Source organism: Sphaeramia orbicularis, chromosome 3, assembly GCF_902148855.1.
Source record: "Sphaeramia orbicularis chromosome 3, fSphaOr1.1, whole genome shotgun sequence".
Classification (NCBI taxonomy): Eukaryota; Metazoa; Chordata; class Actinopteri; order Kurtiformes; family Apogonidae; genus Sphaeramia; species Sphaeramia orbicularis.
The window spans coordinates 29,542,168-29,562,817 of NC_043959.1; the positions used below are offsets into that span (position 1 = coordinate 29,542,168).

General features: G+C 37.7%; 1 protein-coding gene across 8 annotated transcripts in view; it reads left to right on the forward strand.

Annotated features, from left to right (window-relative positions):
* znf536 (zinc finger protein 536) overlaps window positions 1-20,650 on the forward strand; it is a 241,578-nt gene that overhangs the window by 195,276 nt on the left and 25,652 nt on the right. The window contains exon 8 of one of the 8 annotated variants that reach the window (XM_030128222.1): window positions 9,080-10,638. The exons of the other annotated variants lie outside the window; for them this stretch is intronic. Coding sequence (XP_029984082.1) covers window positions 9,080-9,234 — 155 coding nt within the window. The 3' untranslated portion in view covers window positions 9,235-10,638. Of the gene's footprint in view, window positions 1-9,079; window positions 10,639-20,650 lie in introns of those variants that run through there. 8 annotated transcript variants of the gene reach the window in all.

A 20,650-nucleotide genomic window follows, 5' to 3' on the forward strand; every position in this document is an offset into this window, starting at 1 on the left:
TAGAGGATAATATTACGATAAACAGTAATAAATACATTAAAAAAGATTAAATAGAGAGGAAAAATTCACTTGGGAACTTCCACAAAAGTTCCACTGGGTCTTTATGGGTTAAGAAATAACCAGACTTGTGGTGGTCCAAAGACATATACAGTAGATAGGCTTATTTTTTAAGGACTTACTCTTAGATTTTCCAGTTATAGCAAGAAAAAGGACACAAAGTTTGAAGAAAAACTGTAGTATACAATCACACTGACGCTCCCGGTAATGACAGTTTGCTTCCAAAGTGCATTTTGTGTGAAATTCTGTGTGATCTAAATAAAGTAGTTTGTCTTAGTGAACTAACAAGGCATGTCAGAATCAGAAATTGACTAAAAAAAAACTGCTAAAGTTTCTGTAAAATCCTGACCTGGGCTGTGTAAAGCAGAGGGTGTGATCTGTGGAGTTAAGATGAGATCACCTCTTCCAGCCCCCGGCCCAGCTCCCGCCAAACGAAAGCTTCCTTTTCAGGAAAGGACGAACAGTAGTGATAGCAAGGAAACTGGAGAACTGGAATCCTTGATTTCTTTGTGTGAACATGAAGGCAACACAGTGACAGATGCGCACAAAGTTGGGAGTACATACACAGACGCACTCAGAGGAGACAAAAAGAAAAAAAAAAATAACAAGTTCTCCAAAACAACAGCCTTCATTTGACCTTGTTAGCACCGGGTCACATGGGTAATCTGGCATCTTAATGATTTCTTTCTTTTTTTTTTTCTCTTTTACATTAGACTACAGGCTTTTTCACAGCGCAGTGTGTCACAAGCATTTAAAATGTGGCCTTTTTTCCCCTGCACATTCCAACGCCATTATGTTACATTGTTGGTGAATAAAAGGCAGTATTATGTTCCAGCCCCCCCAGTAAAAGGGCAGAAGTGGACCCAGTTTTTATCTGCTGAACGAATCAATCAGGATTATGTCAGCTGAAAAGAATCACAGACAGCAGTCGCCAGGCACTGTGTCTCTGTGTGTATGTGTGTGTGTGTGTGTGTGTGTGTGTGTGTGTGTGTGCATATTCAGCCCTCTGTGTGTAAAAGGATGGGAAATTCGCAATGGAGGAAAGCACTTGTTGATCATGAACATGCCCGGCTTGGTGACAGAGATGTCATTTGGGATCTAAAAGCTAAGGGATTTTTTTTTTTCCTATTTATGTATTTACTCACTCCCCCCTCGACCCACCCCTTTCTCCTCCTCTGTGGGAGGATTGGAAGGGCACTAATTATCATTTCAGCAGAAATGATTAGGAGATCAAACAGGGATCGAATGCCATTTCCTTCCATTAATGCAGGGGGTTTAGAGAGTGCCTGTCATGGCTTGGCTTGTCCCAGGGCCTGTGGAGAAAAAAAAATGACAGGATAGAAGAGAAAAGAGAGAGAGAATGGAGGATGGAGAAGAGGCTTAAGAGGAGGGGAGCGAGGGAGGGACAGAACGGGACAGGGGTTTGGCAACGGAGGGAGAAAGAGCTGCTCAGTTAAAAGGCTGGCTTGGATTTTAGCGAGTCTAAGTTAAAGCTCAGAAAGCCATCAGCTGAAAAGGAAAAGATATTAGTACTACTGTTTGTCTTGTGCGATTTTGTGAAAATCTGCACTGAATTTGACAAAAAAAGAAGTCATTAAGGGGCGCTGTGGGACATTTAGAGAATTCAATCTGCAGCCTGGCATTTAACATCTTAAAGTCTTAAAACATCTCACATGTGTCATCCTCTAGAACCACACGAGCAAGACAAAAATTACTGAACAGACACGATACAACGCTTAAGTGGGGATGTAATATTATTATTTGTCAGTGTTCAATGGTTAAAGGGGTAATTTTGTCTTTTCTTATTGTACTTCACTAAAGGAAGTGACAGAATAGAAGAAGAGAAGAGGGAGAAAGTATATAAAAGTTGAAAAACAAGAACGGATAGATAGATAGATAGATAGATAGATAGATAGATAGATAGATAGATAGATAGATAGATAGATAGATAGATAGATAGATAGATAGATAGATAGATAGATAGATAGATAGATAGATTATATTCAGTGCAATATTTTTTAACATTGATTGGTATCATTTCTTTTATATTTTTATCACTGATTTTATTATGTGCATTATTTATTTATGGAGTTTTATATACTTTTATACAGACTATTTTATTCTGTCTATAAGTGTTTTATCCATTTTTTTTAAGAGACCAATGCATCGTCATTTTGTTTTTACATTACATCTTTGATAGAAATGTTTAATGATAAATAATGAATCTGAATAGGAATCTGAGAGAGAGAGAGAGAGAGAGAGAGAGAGACAGAGAGAGGTAGACTGTTGTCCATAAAGTTGCAAGAAAATATGTCACCTCTTCTCATGGGATGATAATCAGAATATGATTTCTTCTTGATAGAAATGAATTGAATTGTAACTGGGACTCCGTATGTAATCATTGCACTAGGTCAAAGGTGATAATAAGAGGAATGTGCCTGCAAACTAAATTCTTCCAGCTTTATGGCCAACTGTGAGATACATAACTTCATAGAGAGATCATTTCCAGACTTTCAGCCATAAACAAGCGACACAGAAGTGACACTGAACAAAGTTCGAAAGTTCTCATTTGAAGTTCAAAAAAAAAGAAAAAAAAAAAGGCTTGAGGTGGATTTCTGGCAGATTACCGAGGAACAGTGAAGCGAACAGGCGAAATCGAGAGCAAGGATGAGGTTGTGATTGTTTCAGCACGTCAGATGAGAGAAATGTCAAAGAGAATGTGAGAGATGACCTCTGTGTTCATCGCCCATTAATGACCCTGCAGCTCCCAGCTTCATTTTCCCTCTCATCAAAAACATTAAAAAAAACATTTCCTCCTGTCTCCAATAGTCATTTCCCCCCGCATTGTATTTATGTATTGAAAAAAAAGGTAATAGATCAAGCACATTCCATTATTCTCTTATAAGATCATTAGCAAATATAATTAGATATGAAAGAAAGTAATTTGGAGAGGAGAGGGGAGAAAAGCGCTATCAGGCAGAGAAGACAGATTGTAGCATCAGAGTGTTTGGGCTTAAATTGCTCAGCGGAGGTATTATCAAGCCGGCAATCTTTTAGCCTCAGAAACAGTTTTGGAGAAGGAGAGCGAAAGATAGAAAGAGGCCACTAACATTCACTTCATTGTGTTTCCCCAACTATAATCATTCTTTTTTTACTTTCTTGTCATTTTTTTTTTCTCTCTCCTCTCTAAATCTTCCCATCCTGTCATACGCGTCACCTCATACTAGACCTGAGAGTTTTGTAGCAAAACAAAACCAAGTTTATAAAAAGAAAACAAGTTGACATGGAGTCATCACACACAAAAAAAACACATTATCACAGACAACAGAAAACAGGTAACCTTTTTTACCCACTCCTCGCACATATTGATTCGGCTTTTGTATTATTTTTGCAACTTTAAAAAACAGAAATAACACACAAATTGCGTTCTGCCTTGATGTTGCGTCGTGAGGAACCTTTTCCTCGCACATCTCGTCTGTCTCTCTCTATTGCGCGCCCGCCCGTTCTCCACCTGAACACACGAGTTTTCGTCACTCTTTGTTGCACCTTAACACCACACTCTGTTTGTCTAATAGGGATCTGAGCCGAAAGCAGACTGAGAGCACAACAATCCTGCTGCGTTTCACCACAAATTTGCTTTTTTTTTTTTTTTTTGTCTCCCACCCCTTCTTCTTTAGTAGTGCTTTGAGGGATCGGGGGAGGGAGGGGGTGGAGGGCGGGAAGGGTGCAGAGGAGGGGCGGCAGGGTGGATGTGGATTTTTCTAGTCTTTTGTGCGAATCACAGGGAATGGTAACTATAAACATCCTGTATTCATTAAAACCATCTAAAAATACAATTTTAGGAGGGGGGTGCAGAGAGAGGGGGGTAGAGGAGGGGTGGGGGGGCTTGCGCTCACTTCCTCGCCGCTCCTCCTCGGTGTATACAAGTGGGCCGTGTTATGCCTAGTGCTGCTCATATTTACATATTTATAAATACTGGGCTGTACAATGAGACGGGGCTGTGCCAAGAACAACACTTTCTGCTAGTGCAGGGCCCGGATGCCTGGGAGAGGGAACAAAGGAGCCACAGCCACCTTCAGTGGCACAGAGAAGCCTCACAGAGCTCGACTTTACACTCAGCTTAAGTCCAGATGATGACAAATGATGCACCGAGGCCTGGTTGTGTACTGAGACGGGACGGATACAGCGTATAGCAACTTACACTTGTAATAAATAGCTGATATCAATCAATAATCACCTGTAGTCCATTTCCTCAAAGTGGGTGATATTACTTTTCATAGCATCTTTAGAGAACTGTAAACACCTACATTCGCATAAAAATATATTAACCCATAAAGACCCAGTGCTACTTTTGTGTCCCAAATTATTTTTTCTCTAAATTTAACCTATCTTAAGTGATTGATTGCCATTTATTATAATATTATCGTCTGTATTTTGCATTTTTCACTGTAAATTATGTATTTTCCTGTATTTAATTTCCTATATTTAATTTAGATGTTCATGAAAACTTCATAAATCCAAAAGTTTTTTGATCACAACAGAAAACTGAAGAAAAAAACATTTTTTTTACTGTATCATTAACTGAACATAAAACAAGTGTCATTGATCCATCTCCATTGGTTTTACTGGTGAATCAATGTTGTAGAAGATGAAGATGTATCTAAGTTTACTACTGAGCCTCTGAACGTTCAAATGGGTCATATCTGATGATCATGAAAAGATGACAAACTGCATTTTACACCAAATATTTACAAGTATTCATAGGATTAGTGGATCAACATGTATTAAACAGTTTACATCAGTAGATGTTTTTCGTTGGTGGATGTTTGGGTCTTTATGGGTTAACTAGTTCACCTAAAGCGCAAAAAAAACATAAATTCTCACTTACTGCTAGAAGAATATTTATTTCTAATAAAAAATGTATTAGATTTCTACCTACCTAACACCAAATATCAGTGGAGATGAATGTGTATTTAGAAACTCTTACAGAAGAAATGAACTGCGCCAAAAATCACTCCTTCATTCACTCATTCATTCATCGACTCATTCGCTGTTCCCTGTATAACAGCCGATCAATGAAGCACTCAGTAACTCAAATTGAGATTTCGGTCACTTAGTCATCATCATCACTTAGCATCATAATTGACAGCTGTGAAATTGCACAAATCTAATCTAATAATCTGCAAAATGTGCATTGCTTTGTGGAGTTGTTTGTGTAAAGTAGTGTACATGCTACTCTTTCATTCCACTGTGGAGGCCAGTGTGTATTGGATGTATTTTTACGCTAAAGAAAAAGGCAGAAAGTAAATATTGTGCAAACATGAAACCGTTTCAGTCGAAGCCACCGTCTTGATAAGGTTGATCAGCACTGCTCACGAAATTCTAGACGCAGATATCACAAGATCCTGGCAATAAAACCTAAACTATCCCCAGGACTGCACGCTAGTACTGACTGGTCAGCATTTTGTAGAATTTGTATCATTTGACTCTTGTTTTTGAAGGTTAATTTGGAGTTGGACAGACCATAAAGGTCAGCTGATTGGAGACAGAATCCATTTAAAATGTTAAAATATTATCAGCTACACCTTAGTAGACAGTCTGGATTAAACACAGATCTGCTAAAACACACACACCAGTATTCGTAGTTTGTATGAGCTTCAGTAATACCCAGAAATCCTGTATAAATGTGCCACAGTACCAGTCTGCAAAGCTGCAAAACGCCAGCTTCGACTTGGCAAGTGCCTGTTGTGCGATGTTTTCACAGACTGCTATTAATGTCAGGTGATGCCTCTGAGACCACACACTCGCACGTATTTACACACAGACACACACACGCAGTCCACCATATCCCAAGGCGCTATCCGACACATGCTCAGAGTGCAGTGATATGCCATTGTTCCAGTCTCCTTCCCATTTATTCATTCTGTTAAGCATGACACATGTATTAACAGTGGATGGATCCTGGAGCTGTGTGTCCTCACACCATATGTTTTCCTTTCCTAGGCCCTCTCCCCTCCAATAACCACCCGTGTTTCCATCTGCCATCTCACAACACATCACAAGAGGGCGCACTTACTCTTCCATATTGTGTTTTCAGTCTGCTACAGGGATGAAAGCATGTAGATTAGTGTTTTTACACTGCTCTTAAGCTCAAATATAAAATAATAACCAGTAGATATTTTGTATAAAGGTAGATTTTTATCAGTATGATAATGTAGTCATGTAAGCAAACTGCATCAAAGTCAAGAGGGGCAGACATGTTCGAAGCAAACGAATAGATAAGCCTTGCATTCAAGTGATAAATGAATGCCAGGCAGGTTTTCTGTGTCTGTGAGGTGCATCTGCCGCCTGCCCGAATGGGAAATTAAAAACTGCGAGGGGAAGTTATGCTAAATCTATAAAGTTGGCCAGGAAATCTCTCCCCCTTCGCAGCGGCAGTTGTTTGGGGAGAAGGAGCACCGTGCTTAAATAATAACATTCCAGGTGGCTTAGTTAATGAACAGTGAAAATCAAATATGGGGCCTAATCTGGAGCTCGTTACAGGAAGTTTCTTTACAGGGAAGTCAAAGGCAGGAAGTGCCCTTGGGGAGAGTCGAGACAGTTTTTGAAGCTGCAAAACAAGGGAACTTTATTTAGTGTTTCTTCAGTTATGATGGCTTTAGCTTTGACAACTTTTATAAATTGAATCCTGAATTATAGCTACACTTAAAAGCAGAAATTGGAGCTTCTTATTATTTATTTTTTTTCCTGTTGTAGTATTCATCTCTTATTGAGTTATGATGATCAGAACAGAAAGTTTAGCATTGGGAAATGAGTCTGTTAGATGAATGTGTAGGTATGCCCATCATACAGCAAACTGTTCACATGCGCTGGGTCTTATTCACTGTCTTAGCTTGCCACCTTGTGGTGAAAGTTGGGTATGACAAAAGACAAAAGATACTCGCACCTGAAAAATGCTGCAAATATACTAAGAAAACACCTGCTTGTGATTTTAAAATACAACCATGAGTGCATATGCTTTAGACCTAGATGTATTTGTTTTAATTATGAATTCCTGCACATCGTTATCCATTAGCTCCAGAGCTTTAGTTGTAAAATGAACACATTTTTCACCAGTATCATTAGAATATTTCTAATTACACTGTAATATATCAGATCCTCCTGAAACAAGCTGCACTGAGCATTAAAAACAAGTATAATGTTGGATGCACAGCGAGGTTGGGGTCCATGCAGAGACAGCCAGAGTTATTACTTAGTGTTGAATCCGAGAGATGTTTTATCACGTTATTAGCTCTTTATTTTCCCTCTGTTACGGCGGCACTTCCTTTCATTTTGATATCCATTTCCGTCTTTGCAAAAGCACAACTCAAATAAACCCGTGTTTTAATTTGGTTTTGTCAGATTCATAACGCCACTTTAAAAGAACATGACATGCAAATGTGTTCTGTGGCATTTTATTGCAAAATAATTTTCTAAGAAGTTGCTGAGGGAATGAAAGTGTAGAAAAGGGAGGAGGGCTGGGGACAAGTTGTATTATTTAGTGGCCGTAGCTGTGGGACCTAATTACAGTTATGCATTTCTTACTGTCTCACCGAGATTCAAAACTTTTTATTTTTTATTTTTTTTATTAGATTTACTCACTTCACTTCACCCGCTATCACACTTACAAAGCCAACAAACTTGCTTGGAACAAGTATGAAACTACTCCAGTTGTCATAACCATAATGTGTTAGCATCTCATACCATTATAGAAATGAATATTTCACTGAACACCATATCACAGTCTCAAGCGTTGACTCTTGTGTACAGAAGATGCAACGATAAAATTAGAAAGAAATAAAACGATTTACACAGTGGATGTACCAATCTCCCTGTATGTTAATGAGTCAAACATTTTGCTGACACTGCTTATGTAAAAGCAACAATAACTGCATTATACAACAATATGCACAGAATCCCAGTCAAACCTTAGAATGCAATGCAAAACAATACGGCTTGACTAGAAAGTGTACACTTCTTTATTCTTATTAGTCACAATTTTTAAATGGTTTGTTTGCAAAGATGTATTTGAGGTGTTGATTTGTATTGTGTTGGATTGCATTATATTTGACCATTTTCTTGTGTATTTATTCACCCTGTTTGTTCAGATACTAACCTTATACTACATTTTCATCGAAAAGAAAAGCAAAAATGAGTATATGTTAAAGCATTATGTCCAATTTGTTACTGTGATTTTAATGTTTTTCTGTTGCTAGTCCTAGTTGCTGTAAAATGTTGGTACAATAGCAAGTTTACAAAAATGTGTATGTCCTTAAATAATAAAACCAGACCCAACTACACCCATTTCTTCCTCAACATTAGATGTACAGTACCACCTTGCTGATAATATTATTTAATTTGTCCAGATTTGGAGATATGTCATGTTTTAGCTGCTATCACCTAATTCAGTTGAAGTAAATGGAAGCATGTTGTAATTTTCCCTGTTATTTTAGAAGCTTACTAGAATTGTATCTGGTCAGGATTCACTTGAACTACTTTGCCGCAGACAAATTTGAAAACTGTTGAATGTGCATTATCTAAAGTACCAGGGACCCTGTTTCTGGTAAGAGCCATTAATTCTTAGTGTAAGCACCACCAACAACATTCCATTCATCTCCATTTGAGTGGGCGCAGAAATCCTGGAAACACATATCTCAAAACCTGGGCAAATTAATCCAAAACTATCTTAATGACTAGGTACTACTGCAGCTTAGGGAGAAAATATGCTGTTTTGTAATTCTTCTTTAAAGGCTGATTTATATTTGCATCAGTACTAAACACATTTGGCTATGGCTTTGCTTTTTTTTGTTCAGTTAAAACATATTTTGCAAAGCTAACAGTCTCATATATCTAATCCATCCATTAGGCCCCACTTGACCCACTTGTGATTCAATGCTGAGGGTTGTGTGTGTGTGCTGCAGGGTGGGGTCGCTGTGTTGGGTCGCTGGTGCTAATCTGCCTCTTGTTCTCTTATTGGCCGTAGTGCATCTGTGGGTGGGAGAGGAGGACCAGCCCATGACCCATGACCCCGCGCTGACCCACGACCCCAACCATCTTAACAACGACCTTAACCACCCTAACAACCATAACCTAGGCGATCCCGATGGGCTGGATGCCCACGCTGTAAACAAAGACTAACGGCCCCGCACCGGAGCAAGGCAGGATGATGAGGATGATGAAGGCGGTGATGAAGGATGATGATGAATGAAGGAATACACTATAACAAAGACTTTATTTAAAATGAAAAACACATACTACCGTCAGAGTCAAGAGAAGGCGAGAACTATTTGAAGCAGTTTGGGACAGTTTCCTATGGGGACGGCTTTGTGAGACGGACCTAGTGACTTTTGCAAGCGTCCTTGGACACTAAACAAAGTGAAAGCAACTTTCCTGTTATGTCTCCTGTGGTCTGAATGCCCCTGTCATTGTTGTCCTTACTCTTATATAATGTTCTTTTTTTTTTTTTTCTTTCTTTTGGTGAAACTACCTGTCTGATTAGCACTCCCTGTAATTGGCTCCACAAACTCTGATACATTCCTTGAGCTAGAAAGGTATTCCTTTTTTTTAAAAAAAGAATAAAAATAGTATTGAAGTGTAGTGCTTAATCACATGCAAGTAAAGACTTTTATCTCCTGTTAAATGAAGAAAAAGACAGTCCATTGTTTCTAGACTCCACGGACCACTGTTATATTGTACCTGGAATGTATTCTCCTGTAGAACAGAAACTCACTTTACTGGACTGTTGACAGAGACCAAGCACATTTTCCTGTCATGTGGCTTTCCTATCAGCTGTCACAAAGTCTCTGTTTATCTCCCATGACCATGCGTCACAATGACACAAAGGACAAGGGCATCACATGACAATCTACAACTCAAGTCTAAATGAATATGATATTGCTGGCAAAAAAAAAAAAAAAGGAAAAAAAAAAAAAGCATACCAATGTTTAGCTTTTGATGATGGTAATGGTGCTGATAATGCTTAATATGAAGGAGATGAAATATTCAAACTGCCCTAAATGTACTTATATATTATAACCAGGCCAGTACAGGCCATCACCCTGCTATACGACTCCCTTCGTCTTTCTTTCTTGTTCTTTATCATTCAACACAGCGCCCTTAGACGCTTAATGTACATAGAGAGATATACAGTAGTAAAAGAAAAAAAAATGACAAAAAAATTACAAATTTTTAATCCTTCATGGGGAGCAAAAGCAAAGAAGTGACAGTAGTTTACACGGCCACGTTCTCGATAGGTAGGCATTCTTCTAGTGTTTGACAGAGAAGAGTTAAAACAAACTAAAAAAAAAAAAGATCTCAAAAACAAAAAAAAAGAGGGGGAACAGTTCTTTCTTTCTTTCTTGCCCTCCACCCCTTTCTCTTCATCTCTCATGTCAAGTGACGCCAGATGTTTGTAAAATACTGCCACCGGTCATTGTTGCACAGTGTTACTGACTACTGAAAATGGTTTGATGTATTTACTTTAAGATGAGAAAAAAAAAGAACAAAAAACTGGAAAAAAGACATATTGTGTATAGCCTTAGATACAAGTCATCTGTTACTGCTTCTACAAAGCTATGTAGTTGTGCTAGACTATAGGATGTAGGGTTGATTTTATTTTTAATTTTTATATGTACTGTACATTAATGCCTTCTCCATTTATTGATCAAAAAAAAAAGAGGAAAAAAGATGACAATCGTCTCCTGTGCTGCAAACATATTTGCCCCATATATACAGAATCCATTATGCATAGAGGGACTTTATCCTTTCTTTTTTTTCATTTGTTTTGGTTCTCAGAAGTATTTTGCACTGTGATAGTATTATAAATCCAACCTATACAGTACAAAACTAGCTAACTAACTAAACTGAAGGTGTGTGTTTGTGTGTCCCTTGGCATTGTGAAATGTTTCTACGTCATTTTTTGTGAACCCAGAGAAAAATTCTAATGCGGTGTGTACAGTCCAAATATTTTTCATTTTAGTTTGATCAACCTCTATACTGTATGTGGCTTTGACAAATTGTTACCCCGATTTGTTTTGTATGCAAATCCTCTTTACCTGCAGTGTAGGCCCACTACTGCTTTAGCCTGGGTGATTTTCAGTGCTCAAAATTCCAACTTGAGGAGATTTCTCTGCAGCACCACCTCCGATATGACTTTTTTTTTTTTTTTGTTCATGTTAATTTGATTTATATGTAGACTACAATTAACCATACTTTCAATTTCAATATGCCAGGAAAAGAGGGGATTTAAAACTAAAACTAATAAGAGTGTGATAATGTAACAGCATGTTGGAAGGGAGGGATTCTGGAAAAGGGGATCTGAGTTAACCAATCAGAAGTATCCTACTGGAGGCACTGACCAATCAGATCGCTGGGTCTCCCTTTCTTGGCTTTGACCTCTGACCGTGTCTCTGTTTTCCAGTGGTGTAAAGATGAGAGATTAACGGCGAGAGTCTCACTTGGGCTCTCTTCTTCTCTGAACCAGCTATAACGAGCATTCCACTCCACATATTATGTACAAAACCTGTCTTGTGAGCTGAACACTCTTTATGTTTCGCTGTATCCTCATGGCAGATGCTTCGTTTTGTAACTACTGAACTGTACTTATAATAAAAATAAAATGTATTCAAACTAAAAAAAAAAAAAAAAGCAGATTGTCACAGAGCCACGGCCTGCTTCTTCATGTTTTTAATTTCTTCTTTTCTGACAGCAAAGAATCAGGAAGGCGAGCAGCCGCGTCGGAGTGTCACTGTGTGATCAGAAGTGGGTAAACTGTTTGGGGATACACAACTTATTATCTCTCAGTCAATTTGATGGCAAAGCTTCATAGACTGTGATCATGAAGAATACAGAGAAGTAAATGATTGAATGCACCACTTTGTCTCCCTAAGGTTCTCATAAAATAACTGCAGTGAAATGATGCTAGGACTGTGGACGATATGTGAGCATGCTCAGAATTTCCTACATAAAGTTAATATTTATACCACGGGTGTCAAACATATGGCCCATGGGCCAAAACCGTCCCACCAAAGGGTCTCATTTGACCTGTGGGATGAATTTTGTGAAGTTCAAAATTTATGTCAAAGACATTAAAGTCATTTTAGTTCAGGGACCACATATAGCCCAATTTAATCTCATGTGGATTGCACAAATAAAATACTAACAAGTGGTGACAGGCACAACAAACCCCGTCCCTCACACATATTGTAGCTTATTTTGGCATCGATCCAGCTGATGTCATCATGTCTGTGTGTGTGCTGATGCCAGCATATGAACTGCCTCCACATATGTGCCAAGTCTGAAGTAAATTGAAACTAAATTGAGGTTTTTATAGACATTTGCAGTTTTGCCCATTATAACTAACTAGGAGGAAAAAAAAAAAGATTTTAAAAATTCATTTAAAAAAAATTGAACTTTGACCTACTTTTCCCAAAATGTAATGAGATCTATTCTCAGTCACTGGTAATCTATAAACCCAATTTGGTATGAATTCAATCAATAGTTTTGCTGCTACACACATTTGAAATGTCATAAGTGATCATAAGTGAATGGGAAAAGAAAGATTTTAAAAATTCATTTAAAAAATGTTAACTTTGACCTACTTTTCCCAAAATGTAATCATATGTTTTTTGGGTCACTGGCAATCTGTAAACCCAATTTGGTACGAATTCAAACAATAGTTTTGCTGCTAGTGTTAACAAACAAACAAACCAAAGCAAAAACAATACCCCTCTCCTCCCCTTCGGCGGGGTGGGGTAATAAGCTATAAATAATGACTCTTTGCAATCTTTTTCCTTTTTGTTTTTGTGGGAATTAACCCATAAAGACCCAGTGTGACCTTTGTGGTAGTTCCCAAATTATTATTATTATTTTGTTGTTTTTTTTGTGCAAAATTATCCTTTGTAATTTGCCAATTTTCAGTGAAAATCAAGTATTTTCTTATATTTTACTTATTGGTCATGTAGCTGTTCTTAAAAGCTCAGATTTAAATTAGGGATTATTATATCTGAAACAGAGAAAACTGAAGAAAAACTGACATTTTCAGCAAAGATATCAATAACTGTAAAAACAAGTGTTCATCCACGGTCATTGATCCAACTCCATGGGTTTTACTGGTGAATCAATGTTGCAGAAGATGACCGTGTTTCCACGTTCACTACGGAGCCTCTGAATGTCCAAATGGGTCATATCTGATGACAATGACAAGATGACAAAGTGCATTTTACACCAACTATTTACATGGCTTGATAGAATTAGTGGATCAACAGGTATTAAACAGTTTAGATCAGTAGATGCTTTTGGTCGAGGGTGGATGTTTGGGTCATTATGGGTTAAAAGTACATGATGAAAATGTTTACATTTAAAAGTATCCTGTCACATAAAAATGTGAATAATCTAAATAATTATGAAGAACCTAAAATTTCTTTAGAAAAATAAGTGCAATTTTAACAATATTCTGCCTGCACCTAAATGTTTAGTGTTGTAGATCCACTGGATTCTGTAAGTTGTAATGAGTTAATGATAAACTGAGACATGATATTGTTAAATTATACTTTTAGTCTTTTATATTAAAACAAAAAGGAAAAGCTAGAGTTATTATTATTATAAGTTAGTGGGCCCACTAGAGATCGAAAATGACTTTGACACCCCTGATTTAACCCTTTTACTCAGAGGAGACAATATTAAAATATAGGCAGTTATTACTACATTTCAACTTCTGTCCCATACTTACTCAGTTTTTGCAGGTTTCCATATATGTGTTTACTGTAGGTCATTCAGTTATGTGTTTTCCTGTCACTGCGTTAACTAACAACTCCCCAGACAAATAAAGTAGTACTAGAAATACATGTTTTGAACAGTGATTTTAGCCTGACCTCATAAAAAATTAAAACATTTCCCCCTATCCTGAACAGTTATTTAAAGTAATGTTAATTTGGTTTGGAGCATGCAAAACTTTTTTTTTTTTTTTTTTTTTAAGAAAGTGCTTGACCTAGGATGATGTCTATTCCACTGTTTAATTAAGCGTTTTATTATATTAATATTTTTATAGACAATGTGTAGGACCTGGACTGATATGTGCACTAATGCCACAGGTCACTGTTTTCATCAGCTCAAAAAAAATAAAGAACATCAAAAACACAATCAATGGATGAACAATTTTGAGATGTTAGGAGGGCACACAACACTGTTTTATTTTTATTTATTATTTATTAACCTTTATTTAACCAGTTCAAAAAAGACTTTGCCAGCAGAAGAACTCAACAACAGTCACTGTTACATGAGATCACAGACACAGTCCTGCACAGTGAAACTCAAACAGCCCAGTCAAGGTGGAACATGAGACAGTTTTTCGACTGAAGGGGAGACTGTAGGTAAACATGTGGAAGTATACAGTATATTAGAAAAACTAAAACTAAAAACACCACCAATCACTAAGGTACAGTACCTTATGAAATACATGGTATTACAACAAAAAATCCAAATAAAAACAAGTTATTTTTATTTCGCTTTATTTATTTATGTATCTATTTTTTTTTAAACACAGAATAATACTTTTACATCTGAGTACTACCTATTAATCACCTCATATACTAGACTTCTTTAGACAAAAAGAGTAATAAGTCTCAAAACATTTTCAAAAGAGCTCAATCAGTCCAGTTGAACTGAGAAGAACTACCAAGAAGAACGATGACCTGGGCAAGTAAGAACCTACACAGACAGTAATAAATTTAATAATAAATACATCACTTTCTTCAGTCACATTGAGCAGGTTATATGAATAGCATGGTACACCCATTTACTTGACATTTTTATTCCAAAAATTATAATTATTATAATCTTTATTCAATATCATTGAGGAGAAGGCCTTACCTGAATATAACCACAAAACATTGCACTTAATGGTAATGACACAGTTTATTTATTTTATTGGTTTATTTAATAGGGACCATGCATATTTCTGAACATTGTTGTGTAAAAAATACACCCATGTAAATATGCCAGAAAAAAAAACAACTACTTTTCATCTGCAGTCCCCAGGCAGGTGATAGAACAAGACATAAAACAGCCAACATTGATACATCACTCATTCGCTCTAAATTTAAAATGTAAAAAATACACATAATGATGATGACATAGACATCAAAACAAACAAACAAACAAATAAACAAAAAACAAATAGACATAAGATGGTCACAAGGGCATTAGCTTATACATTCATCTCTATACTTACATACCTGGAAACAGTAAAAATCTTACAAATAGACTTCCAAATGAATTAGAAATTACAATAAACAATAAAGGACGATTCAGTAGAATTAACAAAATAAAATATGAGTAATTTTAACCTCCTAAGATCCACGAAATGTCAGCAAAGTACCATCTTTTTTTTTTTTTTTTTATTAAATAAGTGCCTATATTGGAAACATCATGATGCAACAGTTTTTTCAGATGCAGTTTTTTAAATTTTTATGGAATGTCCTTTGTGGTGGACAGTTTTCTTTTCTTTTTTTTTTCTCTATAAAGTTGTGAAACTCTTGTCCACAAATGTGGACAGAAAACCCCTAGTTGGGTCTTAGGAGGTTAAACAAGAACATTTATAATAAAAATGGTGAAAATGAAAACTTGAATTGCCCCAAAGGTACTAAAGTGGTGTAATGTTACGCCTTTTCTGCATATACCGTTATGTTTTATGTGGTCACTGGTTAAATCACACAAAAGCACTTATGCACAATCCTTATTGAAATATAATACTTATAAATATAACAAAAAACAGTGATTGTAAAACTTGAACCAAGGTCTAAAAATCCACTAGTGAGGCTTATTTATGGAAGTAGTTGATATACACTAGCAGTGTGACAAAAAGAAGCAAAACTTTTGAGAAACGTTAGGGTTTTATCTGTCTTTTAAGTACATTCCATGCAGTTTGAGGACTTTATAAAAGGTAAAGACACTGTGCAGGTTCAAAGGGATTAGTGTCAGTCTGTGGTGGATCAGGCCAAGAGTTACAAAAACTCAACATAATGTATACACTCCGCAAAGCAGTTCCCCTCTCATAACACTAAAAATAACATCAAACCTCCCACACATCAAACAGAACCTCCAACATGAAGCTTCCTCCACACACAGTCCAGCCACTTCAGCTGACTTTTCAAAGGGGGTGGTGGTGGTGGTGGTGGGGGGGGGGGTTTTAGAGTTTCATTGCCCCCCTCTGTGGTCTGAAACCTGAGCTGTACCACACTGATGAAATCCGTATTTGTGTTAACCTAACGTCAGGACCCAAAGGCTCCCGAGCTGCTGGGAGGCTGCCCAGGTCAATGCCTGACTAATTCTTAAACGGATCAGCTGCACCGCACCAGATGTGGGGGCCTCCTGCCATGAACCTCCCAAGTCTGTTTCCAATAAAACTCACATCCGGAGAAAGTAACTGTTTGACTGGCCTTTACATACACACACACACACACACACACACACACACACACACACACACACACACACACAGACGTCGACAGAGAAAGGATGTTTTTAGATGACTGGACTGATCAGGAAGAATCTGGATATTATTTTCCCAGCCTCTGTGTGTGTGTGTGTGTGTGTGTATACTTCATGTACTGTATATATTGGATGTGGCTGTGTGAAGGTGTAGGTGTACATGCATATGTGTGTGAGGCTGTGTACAGTGTGTCAGATCCATGCATCTGAGTAGGTGTGTGTCTCCACGTAATGGCGCACATGTGCCTGATTAAAGAACACATTAGGTCATCTTTCATTCCATCCGGCCTGTCGTTGGCGTGTGCATGTGTGTTGCTGCTCAGCTAAGCAATCTGAACATTTGAAGCGACCTCTTTCAGAGTGTGATGAACACCGCTCTTTGCCCTTCATTTAACTTCCTCTCTCATCATTTGCTCTGTCTTTCCCCCCTCTCGCTCACTTCCCTCTCTCTCTTCAGTATCCATTTCCTCTCATTTTCCTCTACGACATGTTGTGCAGCCGTGTGTGTAAGCACATGTTTGTGCGTGCATGCTGGCGTGTTGTATAATTGTCTGTGTGTGCGTGTGGATTGATGTGTTTAAGATGACGCTCTGCAGCGGTTGCAGTGTGCCAGCGTTTGGTTGGTCGCTGGGCAGATGGTGACCTGCAGATGAACCCGTCTTTCTGCTCATTTGTTCAGCTGCTTCTAATTTTCCCTCCTCTTTTACATTAGGATGGTTGGAATCTTGTGATGCAGTTCCGGTGTTGCACCACTAGAGGGCACAGCAGACCAGGTTTTGGTGCAGAGCTGGTGGCGGCACAGCCCTCCTCTGCTCCAGACAGAAACAGAATGTCACCAATGAGTGTGTGATACCTTCCATTTCTGATACCTCAGATTCTTTTCAGGGAATATGAGTTTCTATCCATCAGAGCACACAGTTCTGCTCCTGACATGCCGATACTTAATAAGCTGATTACAGTATTTGTTAAAATGAAGTTTCAAAAAGTGATTTTATGTTTGCTCCATGTAATTGCTGAGAAGGAGATTTTACAAATTAAAGATAATCTAAGAAAACAGACTCGACATATCAGCCTAGAATGAAGATTTCAGATGATGCTTTTGACATAACCATTCCTAAAATCTCACTCATGTCCTTGCGTTTCTTTTCTCTACATGGAAACCACAGATCATCTGCAGCCTGACTCAGTATCTTCCTTATTCAGAGTCCATTATGTGCGTATTTGTAAACCTGAACACATCCTGTACGTGTACATTATTTTAAATTGCTAAAAATCTTAATCTACACATAATTTTATCCTATCATGTGGTGTTATTCACTATTAGAGTCAATTTTGACACAATGCTTTATGCTTTAAAGTCAACTTAGGTATAAGACGTACAACAGATGAACCCAGTTTTAATAATCAATTATGAACAAATCAATCAAGTGGATTATTTTAAACGAACATAGATACATTTGTTCGTAATTCCACGTAAAACTTAAGGATTTTTCAGCCTTTTTTTTTTTTTTGTTTGTTTTAAACCATTGTAAGTTAAATGCCTGACATTTTACCACTAATCTTTACTCTAATAGTTGAAAATAACAATTAGTAAAACAATCAATAAGTACAATAAATGTTATTTGTGGAACTAATTTTAAACCAAACATATACAAACAAATGCTAATGTGACAGCTTGTCCCCTCATTCTCATGCATCCTTCTGTTTCCTGCTAAGCATCTGTGATTATGTATGTGGGTGTTTAGCGTCTGCATGTGTGTCAGCGTGTGCCCAGCATGTGGGTATGTGTGTGCTTTTCAGTGTGTGGTGTTGTACACGGGGCTGGTATGCTGTGGCCTCCCTGCTTTCTCTCTCCTCAGCTCTTATGAATCGATGATCATGTGGTGTAAGGGAGATAGATGGCCCCCAGCTCCATCTTGTCTCCTCTAATTGTAAAATATTAGTTACATTAGACTCTGGCCCATGATTAATGGAACTTATTTGGAAGGTGGACTCTCTCTCTCTTTCACACACACACGTACTTTCTTCTTCCTTCTCGCTCTCTCTCTTCCTCGGTTACCAGTGGTCTCCAAAGTCTCTTCCTCAAAGAATTGAGTGATTTCACTTAAAGCGGACAAATAGGCTTCCCCCGGTAAGGAAAGAGAGAGGGAGAGAAAAAGACAGGAAAGAGAAGAGGAGAGGAAATGAGGAAGGGAGATATTGAAAAAAAAGGGAGAGCTTATGAGGGGGGTAAATAACCGCTGGAGGTTTTAAAAAGTTGTGGTGTTGGTTGGATCTAAAAGAGTTTAAGCTCCCTGGGTGATAATACTGCATTAGATTATTCTGGATGCTTTTTTAGAAAAAAAAAAAAAGCAAAACGTGGTCAAGTCCTGATCGTGTTTACTGGCTCATCTCTGTGAAAAATGGATATTTTTGTCTAATGCTAATTTCACCTGCCTCGTAAAATGCATTCAAGGTTGATAAGTTCAGACAGTGCACATTTCCCAGCGTGCACCGGGATAGAGGAGCAGTCGAGAGTCAGTTGTTTAATTACCTACGAGTATGGTGTAAAAGCGTATGGTGTACAAAGACATAAAAAGGTAATGACTTATTAACTCATACCTATGAACACACACACACACACACATATATATACAGACAGACAGGCCTCACAACACAAGCTGGATGATGATAGTGGTGTTTTCATTTAGCCGTTCCTCGCCTTGTGTTTCCCACAAATTGGATGCGAGTCCTTGAGGAGCACCTGGTCTGGCCAACGTGACACACACTTTCACACACACTCCAGTCTGTGTGTTGATAACGCTTGCTGTTCTCTATGGCTCTCAAACATGATCAGCGTGTGTGTGAGCCTCCTGTTTGCTTTAGCAGCTTTTCAATCCCGCTTTTATATTTATCGAATTGATTTTTCACCTTGTTAAATTATTACATTACAATATTGTAGTTATTAAGACATGCTACAGCACATGGTTTGGAAATATCTTGCACCATCTTGTTGAATATTGGCAGTCCGAAGCATTACAGCATAAAATCCATGTGTATCAGGTGACTGGTATTGACATGTGCTATTACAGTTCTTACTGTAATTGTTGTGCATATTAAGCCAGTTGTTGACACAGAAACAGCAATTGAGAAATGTCACTTTTCAGCAACAGGATTCAAAATCATAACCAAATTAATTTACATGTTTGTTTTATATAAATACTATATCAGCTCTGTGTCAAAGTAAATTCATTCTAATGCGACTTTTTTTTTTTTTTTTTTTTTTTTTTACAGCCAGCTTTAGAATTGTACTGAAATATGCTTCAGTTTTGTAATGTTTCCAAGGACAAATATTATTAATATAGATGCAATTGAAGATTTCATGATGTGGTAATATAATCAATATATGTCTAGACCTTTTTTGTACTTGTAAATCCAGCTGAATCCTGTTTTCTCTATCACCTATTCATTCAAAGCAAGGTTATTATCGTTAACGGAAACGAACGAAATGACGAAAACTAAATTGAAAAACATTTTCGTTAACTGAAATTAATAAAAACTCTAATTAAAGAAAAAAAACGGTAACTAACTGAAACTGTATCGTGAGCTTACAAAACTAACTAAAACGTATAAAAATTATGATACAATTCCCTTCGTTTTCGTCTTTGTCAGTGTCGGATTGATATGAAATTGATTTATGTGGCTCCAGCAGTTTGAGCTGGTGACACCATACGACACTTCCCAGTCTGTCATGTCTGGTCACTGGTGATTTCCAGTCGTCTTCTGGTCCCCACTCTACCTGGAACATACAGACTAAAGCTGGGACACAGCAGCACAGTCCTGTCTGGGGTTTACTGTAGTGATACATGGGTCGGGTTTTTTTTTTTTTTTTTTTTTTTTTTTTTTTTTATTTTGGCGTACCGTGTGTGTGCGCGTGAGTGACAGAGCAGAGCTAAAGGACAGTCAGTGTTGAACTAGCATCCAGGTTAAAACTGGAGAGTTTATCACCATGAAAAGGCCTTCCAAGCCCTGAACTGCACATTTTAGAAGAGGAGAAAAGAGGAGGATGAAAACTAATCCAATTACA